This window comes from Anopheles stephensi, chromosome 2 (genome assembly GCF_013141755.1).
Source record: "Anopheles stephensi strain Indian chromosome 2, UCI_ANSTEP_V1.0, whole genome shotgun sequence".
Classification (NCBI taxonomy): domain Eukaryota; kingdom Metazoa; phylum Arthropoda; class Insecta; order Diptera; family Culicidae; genus Anopheles; species Anopheles stephensi.
Window position 1 is genome coordinate 44,010,575 of NC_050202.1, and position 16,060 is coordinate 44,026,634.

The 16,060-nt window shown below is 43.9% G+C and overlaps 1 protein-coding gene across 19 annotated transcripts in view; it reads right to left on the bottom strand.

Annotated features, from left to right (window-relative positions):
* Positions 1–16,060, bottom strand: part of LOC118507561 (basement membrane-specific heparan sulfate proteoglycan core protein) — a 90,704-nt gene that overhangs the window by 28,886 nt on the left and 45,758 nt on the right. For 17 of the 19 annotated variants that reach the window (XM_036046166.1, XM_036046178.1, XM_036046174.1 and 14 more), the window contains 2 exons: positions 1,361–1,468; positions 1,164–1,286 (listed from right to left, as the gene is read on the bottom strand). In XM_036046166.1, the coding sequence (XP_035902059.1) occupies positions 1,164–1,286; positions 1,361–1,468 (231 nt within the window). Of the gene's footprint in view, positions 1–1,163; positions 1,287–1,360; positions 1,469–12,596; positions 13,020–16,060 lie in introns of all 19 variants that reach the window. The other 2 variants (XM_036046183.1, XM_036046182.1) reach the window with 1 other exon arrangement.

The window sequence follows — 16,060 nt, forward strand, 5'->3', positions numbered from 1 at the left end:
ACACGGAGTCCCTGGAGGGGACCGATATTAAATATTGATCGAAGCAAAGGGAGCATAAGGATGGGAAGGGGAGTATCCGCGGGGAAGAAGGGAGGGCACTTCGTCTGGACATGGTGCTACGAGTATTGCGAGGCAGTTCCTGGCAGTGCTGCGTCAGTAGCGTTTGAGGCATTGGAAGTAAGCGTATGGAAGCGGCGTTATGTGTCCACCAGCCAGGCCTGTGAACCTGTCGCAAGTATATGTTGCAGTTGCTTACTTTTAAAATTGTTGTAACTGTTGTCCTGCTTCGGTACGGGTCACCAGATTAGAAAAATCAAATCCACATGCATAGAAAACGGAAAATGATACTATTACTACGCTACACAAGGATATAATGCATGGGTCATGCTTCTTCACCCGGGGTCATGCTACCGATACTACGTGCAGTGTGGTTAATGCAATGCTAATGATAGTACATCCCAAAGGCAATCCACCCCGAACAACCCACCAAACCTTTCTACTACCAATTCCATTTTCACCCCCCCTCATTGCTTACTGGGACAGTTGCGTTCGTCGGATATGTCGTCCGGACAGTCGATGTTGCCGTCACACTTTTGCTCGAGCGGTATGCACTGTCCATAGTCACACTGCCAGGTGTTCCTGGGACAGGCTGGAAGCGTTGACGGGAAATGCATTCATCCACCGCATCCGGAAGGCATGAGGGTGAACGAGGACACATACATACATACACAGATTTAACAACACGTTTACTAGTGAGCACTTTAACTTAATAAAAGTGCTGGCACGCGAAAGAATAAGGGCGAAACACCTACGACATTCATCCTCGTCCGCGTGATCCCGAGGACAGTCGACCTTGCCATCGCACCGACCCAGTATCGATACGCACGATCGGTCCCCGCAGGTGAATTTCCCCAACGGACAAAAGTTGGCTTTTCCGCCCTTTCCTTGGAAGCAATCCCGATCGGGTTTCGGTTAGCAGCATGCAAGGGGGATAAAGTTACCAGACGTTATGTATGGGTACGTTATGCGTTTTGTTCGTTGTTGTCCGTCTATCATGTCTGTTATCATTATCATCAGGACGTCGGTGTGCGTGCTTGTGTGTGTGATGGGAACAACTGTAAGGGCTGTTAATCTTTTGATTAGTGCATTAGATTTGCTCTTACCTTCACAGATTTCATCCTCGCCATCGGAACAATCGTTTCGACCATCGCAAACAGTATCCTTTTGGATGCATGTATTATCCGCTCGACAGAGGAATTCGCGCGACTCGTCACATTCCGTAGTTTCTGTGTTGCAGAGAGACAAACATTGAGCAGAAGTGTTCCTCGCTGGTCCAAATTAATAGACTATCAAAACTTACCACAGTCCTGTTCGTCTTCGCCTCGTCTACAATGGGGCACACCGTCACATTGCTGGTCCTGGTCGATACACGTTCCGTCCTCACATTCGAACTCATTGGGTCCACACTCTGTAAGCGAAAACCGAAAACATGTGGCTTGGTTAAAAAGTAATGCAATGGTGTAGAGTATTTGCAGCATAAAAGAACAACATCCTAGCAAGAACGTTGCCCGTTTCTGTAACGTGCTAAGGATCCACGCTCGTGCCAGTCTTTAGACAGCTTATGGTTGATACCGTTTTGCCACCCGTTCGTTCGTTCGTAGTTCGTAATAGCAAACGGACGAAACTGTTTAAATCGAACCGGAAAGCTACAATCAGGCAGCAGCGCAAACATAACCGATTATAAATTCAGTTCAGGGTAATCCGGTGTAGCAGCAGTAAGGAGGGCTGATTTCGTCGCGAGTTGATCTCATCGTTTTGTGGTTTTTGCTCAATTTAGTCGTTTCCGTTTTGCGAATGGGGTAGCAAAAAGGATTTTCAATGTGTATGAGTATGGAATAGTAATAAGAAAACATGAGTTTTTTGTTGTGTTAAGTGCAGTCACCCTCAGTTGAGTTCACTGTTGTTGTATATTGTGGATGAGAACAGCTTGTACCATTATTATTATTTCCATTATTTCAGCATTATTTCCTTTCCTAAATAAAAAAAACAGTTTTTAAGAGGGGGAGCGCTGGTGTGCTGGTCATGTCATGAGTTTAGCACCCAAGGACCCTTCCTGTAACGGCGCATAAGGCGTGCTCGAGCGGGTTAGTTAATTTCTGCATTTGCTACAAGTACACAAACCAAAAGCTTGTTATAAAACTTTTATTTGTGCCCCTTAGTAGCGAACTTTTCGCAAAAAAAACTATGGCAAAGCATCCCATAAAAATTGGTTGTTCTATATTTATAATTGTACTCCCCGCTACTGACGTACACTATGTCACAAATCAGAACGCCATTGCATCATCGAAAGTCGGCAAATTGTAGTACAGTGAGGAATAGAAGTCAACGATTATGCTTCCATTGATGCACCCCTGACCCAATATTTATCGAAGGGCAAGTTCACGCGAACCTACAACACGCTAATTGTAGCTAATTGAGGCTTCGATCGATACCATCTCTGTGATTGTGATCACTGCCAAGATGACTTCGAATGCTTCAATGAGACACTGTGGTGTGCAGCGCTTATGGCATAGGTTAATAATATGGTTTGATTTACATATTTTAGATTCTAATACTAATATGGAGTTTATTGTTTTTCAAAATATAGAGAATAGTAGATGATTTTCGTACATAAGAAGTCGTTCTTCCATAAAACTACTATAAAAAAAATCTTCTTACAGCTACCCAAGCAGCAAACCATTAATCGGACTTTAATTCATAAAATCTAACGCCAGTATGTCTTTCGTATTATCAATGAGAGACTATATGTACGTTTATTCTAACACCGTGTGACACTCGATCAATCGAATCCAATCGCGACGATGTTGTCGTCCGGCACTATTCGGCGATCAAATGACAGTTACTTGACAGGTGACACACTACCCGACAGCCAGTGGCTGCTGCCCTATACCGGTGTTACCTTTGTAAAGTGTTTCGGGACTACAAAAAAGCACACACACACACACACCTTCAGCGACTGCGAAAAACTCTCGTACATCCGGCCACAACTTTCAAGTGGTGCACACTTTTCACGTGAAGTGCACCGTTCCACTTTGGGAGCAATTCGACCCCGGGGAACGATGGGGATCGTTCCGTGACGCAGCGCCCTGGCAGCGGAGTTTTGCACCAGTTGCCTATCTGCCTTAGCCTGTTGTGTTACCATTGATATCCGATCCGCGCATTATCTTTCACTCTTCGATCCGGACAATTTCGTGTTTTTTTTTTTTTTTTTTTTGTTTTCATCAGATCGGAAAAAGAAATCAGCACGGAACACGCATATTGCTGAAGGCTCTTGAACGTGGGGGTAGCGAAATTTGGAACATTCCAGAGCGATAGAATAGCTCCTTCGAATATGCTTCCTGACAGTGTGGGATTTTTCGTTTCTTTCATCCATTGCCCCGAATCCGTCTGGATGTTGCAAAATATTCTAAAGCCCTTTTTTGGCCAGCTCGGCAGTCCGCCGATATCCTCCGAGCCGACCTGAGCAAGTGTGTGCTTGCAGCGAACGGGCAAACTCCACATCGATACATCAATGTACCGAGTAGTTGGATGAAGGTGGCTACCTGCTGCTGCTGCTGCTGCTGGCACAGTACGAACCATGCAGCGATGCAACGAAGGAACACATCCAACGTGTCTTCAAATTTCGTTTCATGAAGCTGATGCAAGTACGGCGAACCGGACACCAAGTGAAAAGTTGTTTTGCTTGCTCGGAAGCTCGGTATCGAGTTTACCTTCATCATAAACAACATCAGCGATGGGCATTAGCAGCCAATAGATCCTGCTATCTATCTGTTGAAGCTTTAATGTTTGAAGAAAGAGGAAGCAAAAGCATAAATCGTTCACGAAAGGTTTCGATAACCCATCAAAACGGAACCATTGCGATGCTGCTTGTGGTGGTCAGGAATCCTTGTGAACCGTGTTAAACTGCGACCGCAGAATGGGTTGTTTTTTTTTTCCTAGGAGGAAGCATCGTAATAATTGACGGATAGACGAAGGTGTGCAGCGAAAATCGTCTCACATCCACCTGTTGTTTGGTTATTCACATTGTTTTGAAGTAACATGACCTTCTAAATACGGTGCCGGCATCACGGGCATCCACCGGGAAATTCGTGGAAAGTTTAGGCTAATTCACATTTGTCATGCGGAGGGTAGCAACTTGCGTACGGTACCGAAAACTTCCCCGTGCACCGCGCATGAAGGATCCAATGAAGGGAAGCTAGCAACCAAAACCCGGCCAGTTTCCCATTTCAGCAGGAGGATACGAGTGAGTACTTGCATGAGCTGCGCAGGTACGGGATCTTTGCTTTCTTGCTGCCTTGGATCCTCAGAAGTGCTACAGCATTCAGACCGACCCATCAGCAAAACCATCAGCATTAGATAAATGCAGAGAAAGGAGCAATTCTAGGGACGATGTAATATAATCAAGCCAAAAAACGGAAGCGATGAACTTGAAAATGCATCTCTTCTCACTCGGGAAGGATCTCATCACTGCTAGTGCCTTCATTTTTTGGAGTTGGCCAATGTTTAGCCGATGAAGTACAGTTGCCCTTTTGCTGCGTTTATTTTTCGTGAGATTTTCCCCAAAACTACGCTCCAACAACCATTTCCGATTGCAGGTGTACTATGGTTTTGATCCGTCCAAAACCGAAACTCCTGTTGCAAAACATAGAGCAGTAATGCGATATTCATCGAGAAGAGTAGCAGCAGCAGCAGCAGAAGGAGTCAGCGTTGCGCTCTAAACTTTTGATCAATTAGAGAGGATTCCAAGGACTCATGTTACGCCCGTTCCGTTTCCGTACGTTCTGAATACGATTGTGATGTGTTGCAAACAATTTGACTCGTGTAAGCGCTTGTTTTTTATGTGCACTTTTACATTCGAAGCCTGCGCTAGTAGTCTTGTGGTAGAGTGTTACCAAAACCAGCCTTTCGGGAAGTTCTTACCACCAAAACACCCCGAAAAGGAACAAAATAATCCGGGATTAATAGAAAATATTGACCACGGTGAGAAGTAACTTTGTAACCGCAGGCGTGAAATAAATACAGGAAACCAGGAAAAGCGCATCCATTAGCGAGAGAGGAAACTTGACAGGATATTGAAAAATGAAGTTGAAGCCATTGTTGCGGCACAACATGGTTGAGCTAATGAATGTGAGTCATGTGGTTGGCATGATTTTCAAAAACTGCGGTAGATCTATTGTTGCTGTTTACACAGACGATTGAATCGGTTGACACAGTGTTCTACAGTGGTACGCTTAATATTAATAACGACACGTTTTTTTCTTGCTATTGTTGTCATGCACGACGATGCACCATTGTTGGGTAGCGGAACCTTCGAAGTTTTTGTTCATCATTTCGGAGCTAAAAATAAACCTTTTCACTACTTAGAAATGCAAGATGGTTCATAGGTTCTGCGTGTATGCATGAGATTAACGGTTACATTTGCTCTCAGCATTCATCGATAAGGATCGATTGACGCATTTAATATTAATATCTCGATTGTACGAAGATAAGCTACGCCATAAGGTTCGTTTCTTATCATCGATTGCGTTGAAATAAATCTCTTCCCACGAAGAACCGTTTGATGCTACCAATATCGCTCTATTAATATCAAGCTGATTGGTATTCAGAGCATCAAGTGCAAACAAACTTTCAAGTAGTCTCGCGAGCATCGCTGGCGAGTGTGGAGTGCGAGACTAAAATACGTCACTCGGGCTTTTTTCCGACTCATCATCTTTTGCTGGCGCGGCCCGACATGGCCCGATGTGTGTAGCTTTACTACGATTACAGCAACATTCCTCGGCACGCTTTAACACTAAATTTCCACACACAGAGTTGGTGTTCATGTTTGTGGGCCTTCTGCCACTGACGATGAAGTGTTTGCCGGGAACTGTATATACAAAAAACCGTTGAAAAAGCAGATTCCTTCTTGGTTGACGGAAAGGAGTGCAAAACGGTAAGGAATAATTATCGCATTTGCGCGACCGCTTTGATCTAGTTTCTTCCCGCTAAGTCGAGCCGCGGGAATGGTTCGAGCACGGGGACGATAAAGTTTGCTGACATTTGCATATCCATACCGCTGGAGTCTATCCACCTTCACGTAAGAGTGATGCGGCCTGTGTGGCAACAGATGGCAAGTGCTTTGACAGATAGTTTACGAGCGAACGAGTTGCACTTCGTGGCTTGTGATTAGTTTGCAGGGAGGATAATTTTTTTACGATAAATAATTTAGCTGAGAGATTTATCTAAGTGTTTGAAACTTTACTCAGAACTGTAATTGATAGGAGGTGATCAAAAGAATGGCTACCTCTGAAAGTCCGTTGTCACTCCATTTGCACTCAAAAAGCTTAAAAATAGTAACAAACTGGTTAATAAGAGAATCACCAGTTATCAGAAACATAAGAACAAAGAATTTACTCTTAAAATTGAACATATTGTTTGCAAAGAGCAAACCCCTGAGCAATCCTGAAACGGAAGTGTACAAAATAAATGAAAATAATTATTCCACAATTCCGCTCAACCAATTGCTTCGGAAATCTCTTGATTGAACACAGGATCAATTTATGAATATTCGTCGTCCTGACGTCATAACGACATTCCTAACGAAAGACACACACACACGCACACGCACACGACCAGGAAAAACGGCTAACCACTCATCAATCCTGCCTATCGAAAAAAAAATCCTCTCCTTTATTCGCTAAGTGCTTTCGTGGCGTGGGCAAGCTTAAATGTCTACATTTATAAATCACATTACCGTACAGTGTGTCTCGCGAGCTGAAGCTGAATTTTTGTCCAGCGATGCTTCGCCACAACTCGGGATAAAGGATACATAAGTGAAGCGCTTAGTTTAATGTGACCCTCCGGAGTCGAACAAACGGGCGAGGTAGAGAGGGAGGAAGTCAAACGTTGCCACAGTGCGGTTTACTTGCCATGGATTTGCGTGTGTCCATTGGGGACAGAGACAGCCGATGGTAGGTTAGTAATGAGCAGCCTCAAAGTCGAACAAGCGAACAACGAGCAAAAAAGCCACGATAAACGAATCTCTCACGAACACAGGTCCGGATCGTGGACCCGATGGTAGCAACGGTTGGATAACGTGACTGTAAACAATTTTAGAGAATATCAAATACATTTGTTTATTGACGACTAAATGCAAATCAAAACGGATTTGTTGGTGTTCTCGGGGAGGCTATATACATTTTTTTTGGTTGGTTTTTGTCTCCAAACGTCGCTTCACGTCGATCGGTACGCCGGTACATTAAATCGCCCATCTCTATTAATCGACCTACAATTGTATGCATCCGCCCGCCAGCGAGTGTGTCACAAGCAGGGGTAAGCTCCCACAAATCATCAACGAGCGAAAGATTAAGGGCGGCATGGTTCGGTAGGTCGGCTCGGGCAAGTACTTTCGTTATTTGGTAAAAGTTGGATTGGTGGGAAGGGAACGAGCATGATGAACTGTTTACTATTCTGCTCGGTAATGCTGACTTCCCTTGTCTAGACGTGTCGGGTGAGTCCTTGTCAGGAAAACATTTTAATGAGTTTCATGTAGAAATGAGAATTTTTAAAAGAAATAAATAGACGCGCAGGGAAAAAAATAAATGAAAAGAAACTGTAATTAAAACGTAGAAGATATTCGATGCAAAAACTGATTGTAACCCTCCGAAAAGGCAAATTTGTCTTGTCAAATAAACAAACCGTTTTGGTCAAACGGTTTTGGTTTAGCCAATTTCATCAAATTAAACTCTGGAAAAAAGGGACTCCTATCCCTATCCGGAGGCGAGAAAGTAATTGGATAAAAATTTGTCCAACCATGTTTGTTGCTGTTGTTTTGTTCTGAGTATTTCTTTGTCTGTTTGCTTCTCTTAGCAACACCTCACTAACAAACAAACGTGGTGCCCAGTACAATAGCTTCTCGTTCACTGCGGATGTATTCGCGTTTATAAAAGTGTGGAATAAATATTAGATCATTATTGATAGCTTCTGCACGGAAAACCGGGCACACGACCAAGCGGCGAGATTTCGTTTAGGATGAGGTGAGAAAAAACTCCTCCAACCAACCAGTCGACAAACACACGGATTTCTTTAAACCCTGCCACTGTGCCTGTGTAGCGTAATGGGACTTAGAACTGCATTTTCTATTAAATACGTGACTGAGTTTGGTCACCAGCCGTTTTCGACTTCGGCTCGCATCGGAACACAGGGTTCAGCCCGTGTCCTCTGAGCCATTGGGGGGGAACGGTGTCAGTACAGACAGGTTGTCTATTATTCCACTCTTCCGAAGGGTGAACATCATTTGTATCACCTTCTTCATCATCATCATCATGCACTCTCCCAGCTGAACCGTTTATCTCATGTTTCTTTCCCCAGGATGATTCTGTCTGTTGTGTTATCCCGCTTTTAGTCCCTGTTTTCCCTCGTCGAGCAGGAGCATTCTAACCATCTTCGCTATTCATTAGCTTGGAAAATTGATTCACACAATGGAGGGTAGATGTGATGCTATTTCAAAAACAGGATTGGATGTTGTTTTGTCTGTTATCAAAATTGGGTGAACAATTGAAGTCAAAATATGTGCCTCGGCTAAGAGATGTAATGTTTCAATTTTAAAATTCTCTTTCGTTAACTTTATTCTAACGAAGCGCGTCAGGTTCGCTCGATTTCGATTGCGATCATTTGATGAGAAATCCCTAAAACAGCAATTATTTGCTTACCAATCCAACCTACGATTCGATGGAACGTGAGGATAGAACTGGAGCAAGGTTTGAAGCATCAAGGGATGTTTACAGTAATCTGATACAATATTTTTACTCGACTCATTAAGATTTGTTTATAATCATTATTCTCCGTCAACCCTTTCGTTTCTTGTTGGAGTTGAAGAAACAAAAAATCACATAAATAATACAATTCTCAAAACAGCTGATGGGGAACCCGAGAAGGGAAAGTGAATACCTACAACAAAGACTCTCTGGGTTGGGTTGGGTTGACTGCTGATTAGGATTGAAGTATAGTCAAAAAAAAATCGCAAGATGATTATAAGGATGCAGCAATACTTGAGTGGAGTCAAAATGAAATTATTGTTAAACGATGAATCGAAAAGATTCATCAAACAAAAATTGTGACAAACCTAAAAGCCAATCGAAATCAATCCATCAACGGAACAAAAATGTATTTAATTTCATCCATTTCTCTCTCCAAACTTCCTGCCACAAAGTCAACTGATCTTCAACTAATGAAGAATTATTAAGCATTGGGAACCTCTTTTGCGATGCGACAGGGTTCCGTTGCATCCGTGGGTGTCGATTCGGAATCCATTAGCGGTTTTGACCAACTTCCCAACTAACCCCAAAGCATCAAATGATGAGAAGATATTCTCCCCCCCCCCTCCCCCCTGGGGAACTGTCCTTCGCCCCTGTGTTCTTCAGCCACACCTGTCTCCTTACCGTCCTAGAAACGGTGGTGGGAAGTTTTAGCGATGGTCCACAGTGAAGTGAGAAGTTCGAAATTAGATCACGATGCACATTTTACCACCGGGCCCATCACACCAAACCAAAGCCAATCCCATCAGCTTGATCCCTCCCGTTTGCATCGCTCGAGGAATCTCCAGAACGCGGGTGTAGGATAAAGAAATTTTTTCCTCCTTGATCTCCTTCCTCTCTTTTTCCTTCGCCTTCTCACCAGTAACACCAGTCGTGTGAAAATAAATATTTTCCCCACGTTTCACCGTGACCGTTGCGGAAACACAACGGGCAAATACCAACGAACCAAAACGGTGATGAAGACGTTGATGACGACGTTGAGTTCGGTGGCGCGAAAGTTAATCATTTACTCAGCTCACCGCTACGAGAGGGAGAACACTACCGTCGCGGTAGGATGGTGCATCCTACATGTTGTTGTTTCAACTCGGGCTACTCGGGTTTCGTGGCGTCGAGCAGAACGAAACGGAACCGAAATAGAAAATGTCAATTAGTTCCAAAATGCTACCGGACCGGCCCAAACCCGAACCTGGCCGTGTTTTTCGCGGAGGAATTCAAATGTTCGTGGGGATCATGAGCGAGTTTTTTTTCTTGTTGCTTTACATTCACTCTAGCCTAATCGAAAGTTATGGTCATGAGTATGTTGGCGCCACATGGGGTGGGATAAAACGGGGAGCAAACAGTCAGGAGAAGAAATGTTACAACACTAGAACAACAAATCTCTCCGGGAAAGAAACGTGTTACCGGGCTTTCAACTATGTGCCCGGTCATATACGATTTTAATGAAATGCGACAAATGGCGCGTTGAATTGGTATCGTTAGGTCATCAAATTGGCCACACACACACACACTCACACGCCATCCCACTTCCAAACTTCTTTGAGCTCATGTAACACTCTACGAAAAAAAAATCGACGGCTAAATCTCTACCGAAAGGGGAATCGAAAATCGATGAAACTCAAAAATCCATGTAACGAAAACTGTCATTTTTGGAGGGGGCATAACAACGGCACATACTTTCGCTCGATGGCAGACCATACAGCACGAACGTAACGCCAAGGGAGAAGGCACAGACTTAATCTGAGTAATGCAAGAAAAACAATAGTCAACCGTGCAGCCGAGCTATTTTGACAGCCGACGCAACTTGGGTAGCAAACGTGCGCGCGTAACGGTTACAGTATGCACGTGCATCAGTCACCGAGGAAATAGAATTCCAGCAGGATCTCACCTCCACCGGCCGAATAACTCAGCAACGAAAGGATTTAAGCAAAAAAGCGCGAGGCACATTTTTAATTGAAAACGGCGTTTTTATGCATTTCGGGTCATGCGTGCCGGGTTGTCGTTATTAATCGTGTATTGGTTGCATCCGGGGAGGAGGATTTTCTTTTGATCTACAATTTACAACGTGTGACATAAATGATTCTCCTTCGTGTGGGCTAACTGTTTTTACCATAACAAATCGACCAACCTTTTAGTGTGACAATTGTGTGTTGGGGGAAAAAACTAACATTGATTAATTGATTGTTTACTGGAGGTGTTTCGTTTTTAATAGCTTACAGAACAATACCGAGATTGCTTAAATATACAATTATCTTAAACTGTTGAACATTAGTGTGGAAAAAAGCTTCCCGTTACACACAGCTTCGCGAGCATGATGTGCTTCGCGCACCACTGAATTATTCATCGTACGTACGCGAGCAAAGGAATTGAACGGACACTGTGGGACCCGGTTCGTTCGTTCTATTTTGTTTGGGTGTTTCATTTGGCGCACAGTTTACTGGCATATTGCACCCCAAAATAGGAGGCCATTCCAAGTGACGCCGTAGGTGTTCGACAGTAGTGATGCACATCCAGAGTCACGCTGCGCGTGTAGTGGCGCCGAGATTAGTGCAGTAAAAATTGAACACAATCGTTGGCAGATGTTGGCCGAATGTTGGGTGTTGGTGTCGGAAAATTCCCATTCCGCACCTTTGAATCGGTGCTGAAAGGATCCCGCAATCCTTAAAATAACCCGGAACGAAGCTCACACCGCATATGCTGTTACTCGTTGGTGTAGGAAGTTTGAACTGGAGAGTACAGCACAATTTGGTTGTTATGAGGAATGTCAAATATAGGAACTTTTACATGAAACAGAGACTAACTTTATGCGGTGTTGAAAATAAAATTACAGAAAACAATTCAACAGATTGAATTTTGGCTCAATTCTTCATTCACGGAGTTTTCTTCAGAAATTTAGCCATTCGAGTGCCCTTACTGATCACTCGACCCAGTACCTGACAGCTGTTACTCTGCCATTAGCACAGTATAATTGAACAAGGTCCTCTGATAGTTGATAACTTTCTCAATTTTTATTGAACTATGCTGAGGTCTATCTATGCTAGAGCGGTCCGGTGGCCGAGATGACAACAGCGCCCGTCTTCACACGGCAGGACCGGGGTCCAAATCCCATTCAGACCACCTCCGGTACGCAGGGCTGACTACCTTGCTACGGGTAAAATCAAGTCACAGAAAGCCAGAAATGGCAGGTCGAGATCTTTCGAGGTTGTAGTGCCACCGAATAAGAAGAAGAAGATACTGAGGTCAGTTGGAAGTATCTTCAATGCAATGATATTTTTCCCAAGTGCATTCAACTGCTTATTTTGAGTAATTTCAGTATGGAGAACATGGTGTCAGACATTAGAAATGAGTTTTGTATTACAATGTCCAAATTGTCCAGAAAGAATACTGTTTGTTTGTCTGAAAGATGAAAAGATGTCAAATATCTTGAATCGGCTTTAATCCATCATTAAAAAGTGCAATAAAATTTTAAATTTTTTGCTTAGAGTTTTGCCTCAGTATTTAGTCATAACTTATAGTACAAACAAATCTTCAATTGCAGTATGTCGACTGTTATGATCAAATGAAGCTATTTTTCATTTCAATTGAATCCCACAATTTTAATGGATAGTTCCGGCAAGCGTTACAGTTTGGCCTTTTACTTGAAACTAGAATAAATTTGCTAAAAATCTTCAACCATCAATCACACTGACCCGAAGAAACCTAGCTTTGTGTGTACCTCTTTTGCACACTAAACAAACATCTTACCTTGTCCATGGGCACATCCTGCTACTATTAACAACACTGCCAGCCATAGGGCAGCTCGTGAATGAACAGCGAGCATTTTGCATTCACCGTACTGTCGTTGTACCGCACTTTCAGATTAACCAAGATTCTGTAAATTTCGATGATTCACGGACACTGATTGCGATATGATGTAGGTGTAACAAACACTACTGTCGGGAGCGTGCAGGTGTCCCGTACTGCTGTACTCCTACCGCAGGAGTAACGGCAACCACACCACAGCCCTTACTGATTGGCAATGTTCACTCTGCGTTGCCAACCGTTTTGCCCACCCAAAACTCACTCACAAGCGCGCACACACACACACAGGCTGTTTTCTTCTTGCTGTTACCACCACCTCACACCTTCCGGTACATTCTTGCCAAAGTTACAAGATTTGAAACGCTCCTAAAATAAACGGATGCACATGCTGAACACGCTTGACCACAGCCGTACGTATTGAGGGTGGGCTGAGATGGTTTGACCTAGCCCAGAGCAACAGCGCACGATGAGGTAATGCTTAGGTCCTCCCCTCCCAACGATCACTAATAGTTCCCTTCGGTGCTTTGTCCTTTAACGTTGCTGGGCACGATGCTGGGTTGCCACCGGTAAATTAATATTAATAGTTTCCATTATTTACACAATTTTTAAGCGCACCAACTCCGTCCTCCCGGTTTTTTCTAACCCATCCATGCCAAGATATTGTTTATGACATGATGAGTTAGACACGGGAGTAGTCAGGTAGGGGTTTTGGTGGGAATGGTAGAGGAAATTAAAGGGGACTTGTTAAGACTCGCCTAATCCTGGTACGGCTTGGCAGACCAATTATGCTACACGCCCAAGAAGGAGAAGCCATCCGTAATACTCCCAAGGCTGGTGGATAAGCATTAAACGTAACCCCATGGTACATAAACGCACAGCGCAGCTTCCTACGGGTGAACGGACATCCGTCAACTCGTCAACAGTTGTCAGAAGTGTGGCCTCCCGGAAGAAACGGATGCCTGGATGGAAGAGCAACCACGCGCATCTAGATAATCTGTATTAATTTATCAACAGGCTTTCGCTACGTCAGCGGCCAGTTGAACAAGCGTGTTCTATTCATTCTTCAAAGCACAAACGTAACCAATAACAGCACACTCGGCGAAGAAAAAGCTATGAAGCCGTGGTTCAGCCAACTTCTATGCAAAGCAGGGTGGCAAATTGAAAAGTATTAGTAAAGTTTACATTGCTTCTTAATTGAGTAATTTACGATCACCAACGCTGTGTTGGGTGCAAAGCGATCCTCGGCCCTGGTGTCTCGTTTTGTTGCTATCCAAACGATCGTTGGCAAAGTCCTCTTGGCTCTATTCCGGCCATTGACTGACTGGCGGGGATGTTTATGATCTCAGCAGTACCGTTGGTGCCTGAATTGCAGTATGCACAGCGCACACTTTGTGCTGGGCAGTGCAGCATCCGTTCTAAGCTGACGGTCGGCGGCACCAACCAGCGATGCATTTCTGTCCGTGAACGTGTCTGAGACAGCAAAACAACACTTTACGGTGGCGCCCGATCGTCAAGTCCCGCCGTCAAGTGCGTGCTGAGTGATCAGTGCAAAATAACGCCAGACGCCAGATCCATCAGTCTGCGTAAAGCCGTTGTTCCCTGCCGGAACACTTTTACGAGCGAATCAACCCTACGCAAAAGACTACGCCTAAGACTCCCATATTGCTAGACAAGTCCTCCTAGACTTCCTGGTGGATTTTTTTTTGCACGCTAGCTTGCCACTCTTTTAAAGTTTATCATTCACAGCTTAAAACAGTGAAAAATCTTTGTTTTCTCCCTGGTATCGCCTCGCTGGCTTGCAAGGGAACCTTAAAGTCAATTAGTGTCCGCACGACCATTAACTTTTTAATGTCATTACTTCCTGCTGCTGGGACGTCTCCGCGCGCGCGACAGTTTTTCAAGGATATATACGCCACGCTTTACGCGCTATTTTGGGGGTTTATACCCATTTGGATGCTGTTCACGAGGAATTTTTGTATTCCCGTATCCTTTTCAGATTGAGGTGGTCCGTTTTGAGAAAGTTGGGGTAAATGTTGGCGTACGAGCGAGTGAAAGCTGATGGAAAAATAAAAAAATCAGATTTACACTCACTACCCTTTGTGTGTGTGTGATGAAAAATCTTTGAGCTTAAAGGAAGTACAAGTCTCTTCTTAAAAAATTCGTAGCATAAAAAATAGGGTAATTTTTTTTAATAAACCCATCGAAATAATCGCTAAGAATCGATTATTTACGTGTGCGAGGGACTTTGGACACATCATTGCGAGGTACTTTTTAATTCGTGAAACCGACTACTGCACAAAGAACAATGTTTCGAGTCAAGCAATGTATCAGTCAAATTACCGAAGTTTTGTTTCTTAAATGCTGCTTTTTGTTAATTAAAATGAAATAACCAGCAAAACACAAGTTTTCCATTATATGGTTGCAGAAATGCATGAGCCGCACTCTGGATAAAGATTGATGATTGATGGAAGCGACATTATGCAACTTTTTCCGCTTTTGCACATACTTTTCATTAACTGGAACACCGTAATTAAACACTTCACGATATGATGTTGTTACATTGGTCCATTGTACTTGTGCCCACGCATTAAACTTTTGTGCCAAGAGCCTGTTTTTTCGTACAACCTGCTATTGGGCATGGGCTAATGATGTAAGGATCTATTTTTAAAATCGCCTACTCTCCTGCCGTACGAAGTATGAGATGGAAGGATAATTTTTATTCAACCTCATGTGTTGGTTTTTTTCTACCGTTGGAAAACAGGCCACCCGAGCCCTAGAGCGAGACCTCATTGGGCCGGAAGGAAAGGGCGAAGCTCACTATCAGCTGTCCGTGCGCGTAGCAAGTACATTCATCATTTTAAGCGTATCAATGCACACTGTTTGACGAGTTGGTATTGATTTTAATGGAGCACAGACAACATGATTCGGCTGTCGGCTGCAAGACCTTTACGCACGGGGGTACGGGATGGTTGGGGGAAAGGATGCGACCATAATCGTCAGTTATGTGGCGTGAAAATAAAAATAATAATCTTAACATGTTGATAATGGTGGCACTATCAAGGGCTGTGCGGCAGTACTAATGTGCGTTCGTTCATTGAGAGTTTTGTGCCGCGGACCGATTGTAGGGGCTGACCGGGCCTGTGTAGTCCAGGCTTATCGAGTGGCGGCACGTTGTTTTAAAAATTTGCCCATTTTAACGACCATGTCCGACCATGATGCCGGTAACCCAGTAGGTTATCGGCATACGGGGCGAGGACAACGAGTGTCGGTTTTTGTTGTTGCTGTAAGATTCTCATCTTCAGCGTTCCAATCTCCAGGGTTCAAGTGATTCTGCCTTGTAACGCATGCGACTGAGCGTATTACAACTCTATGTATCATTTTCAAGGAAGTAATCTGATTTATGAATG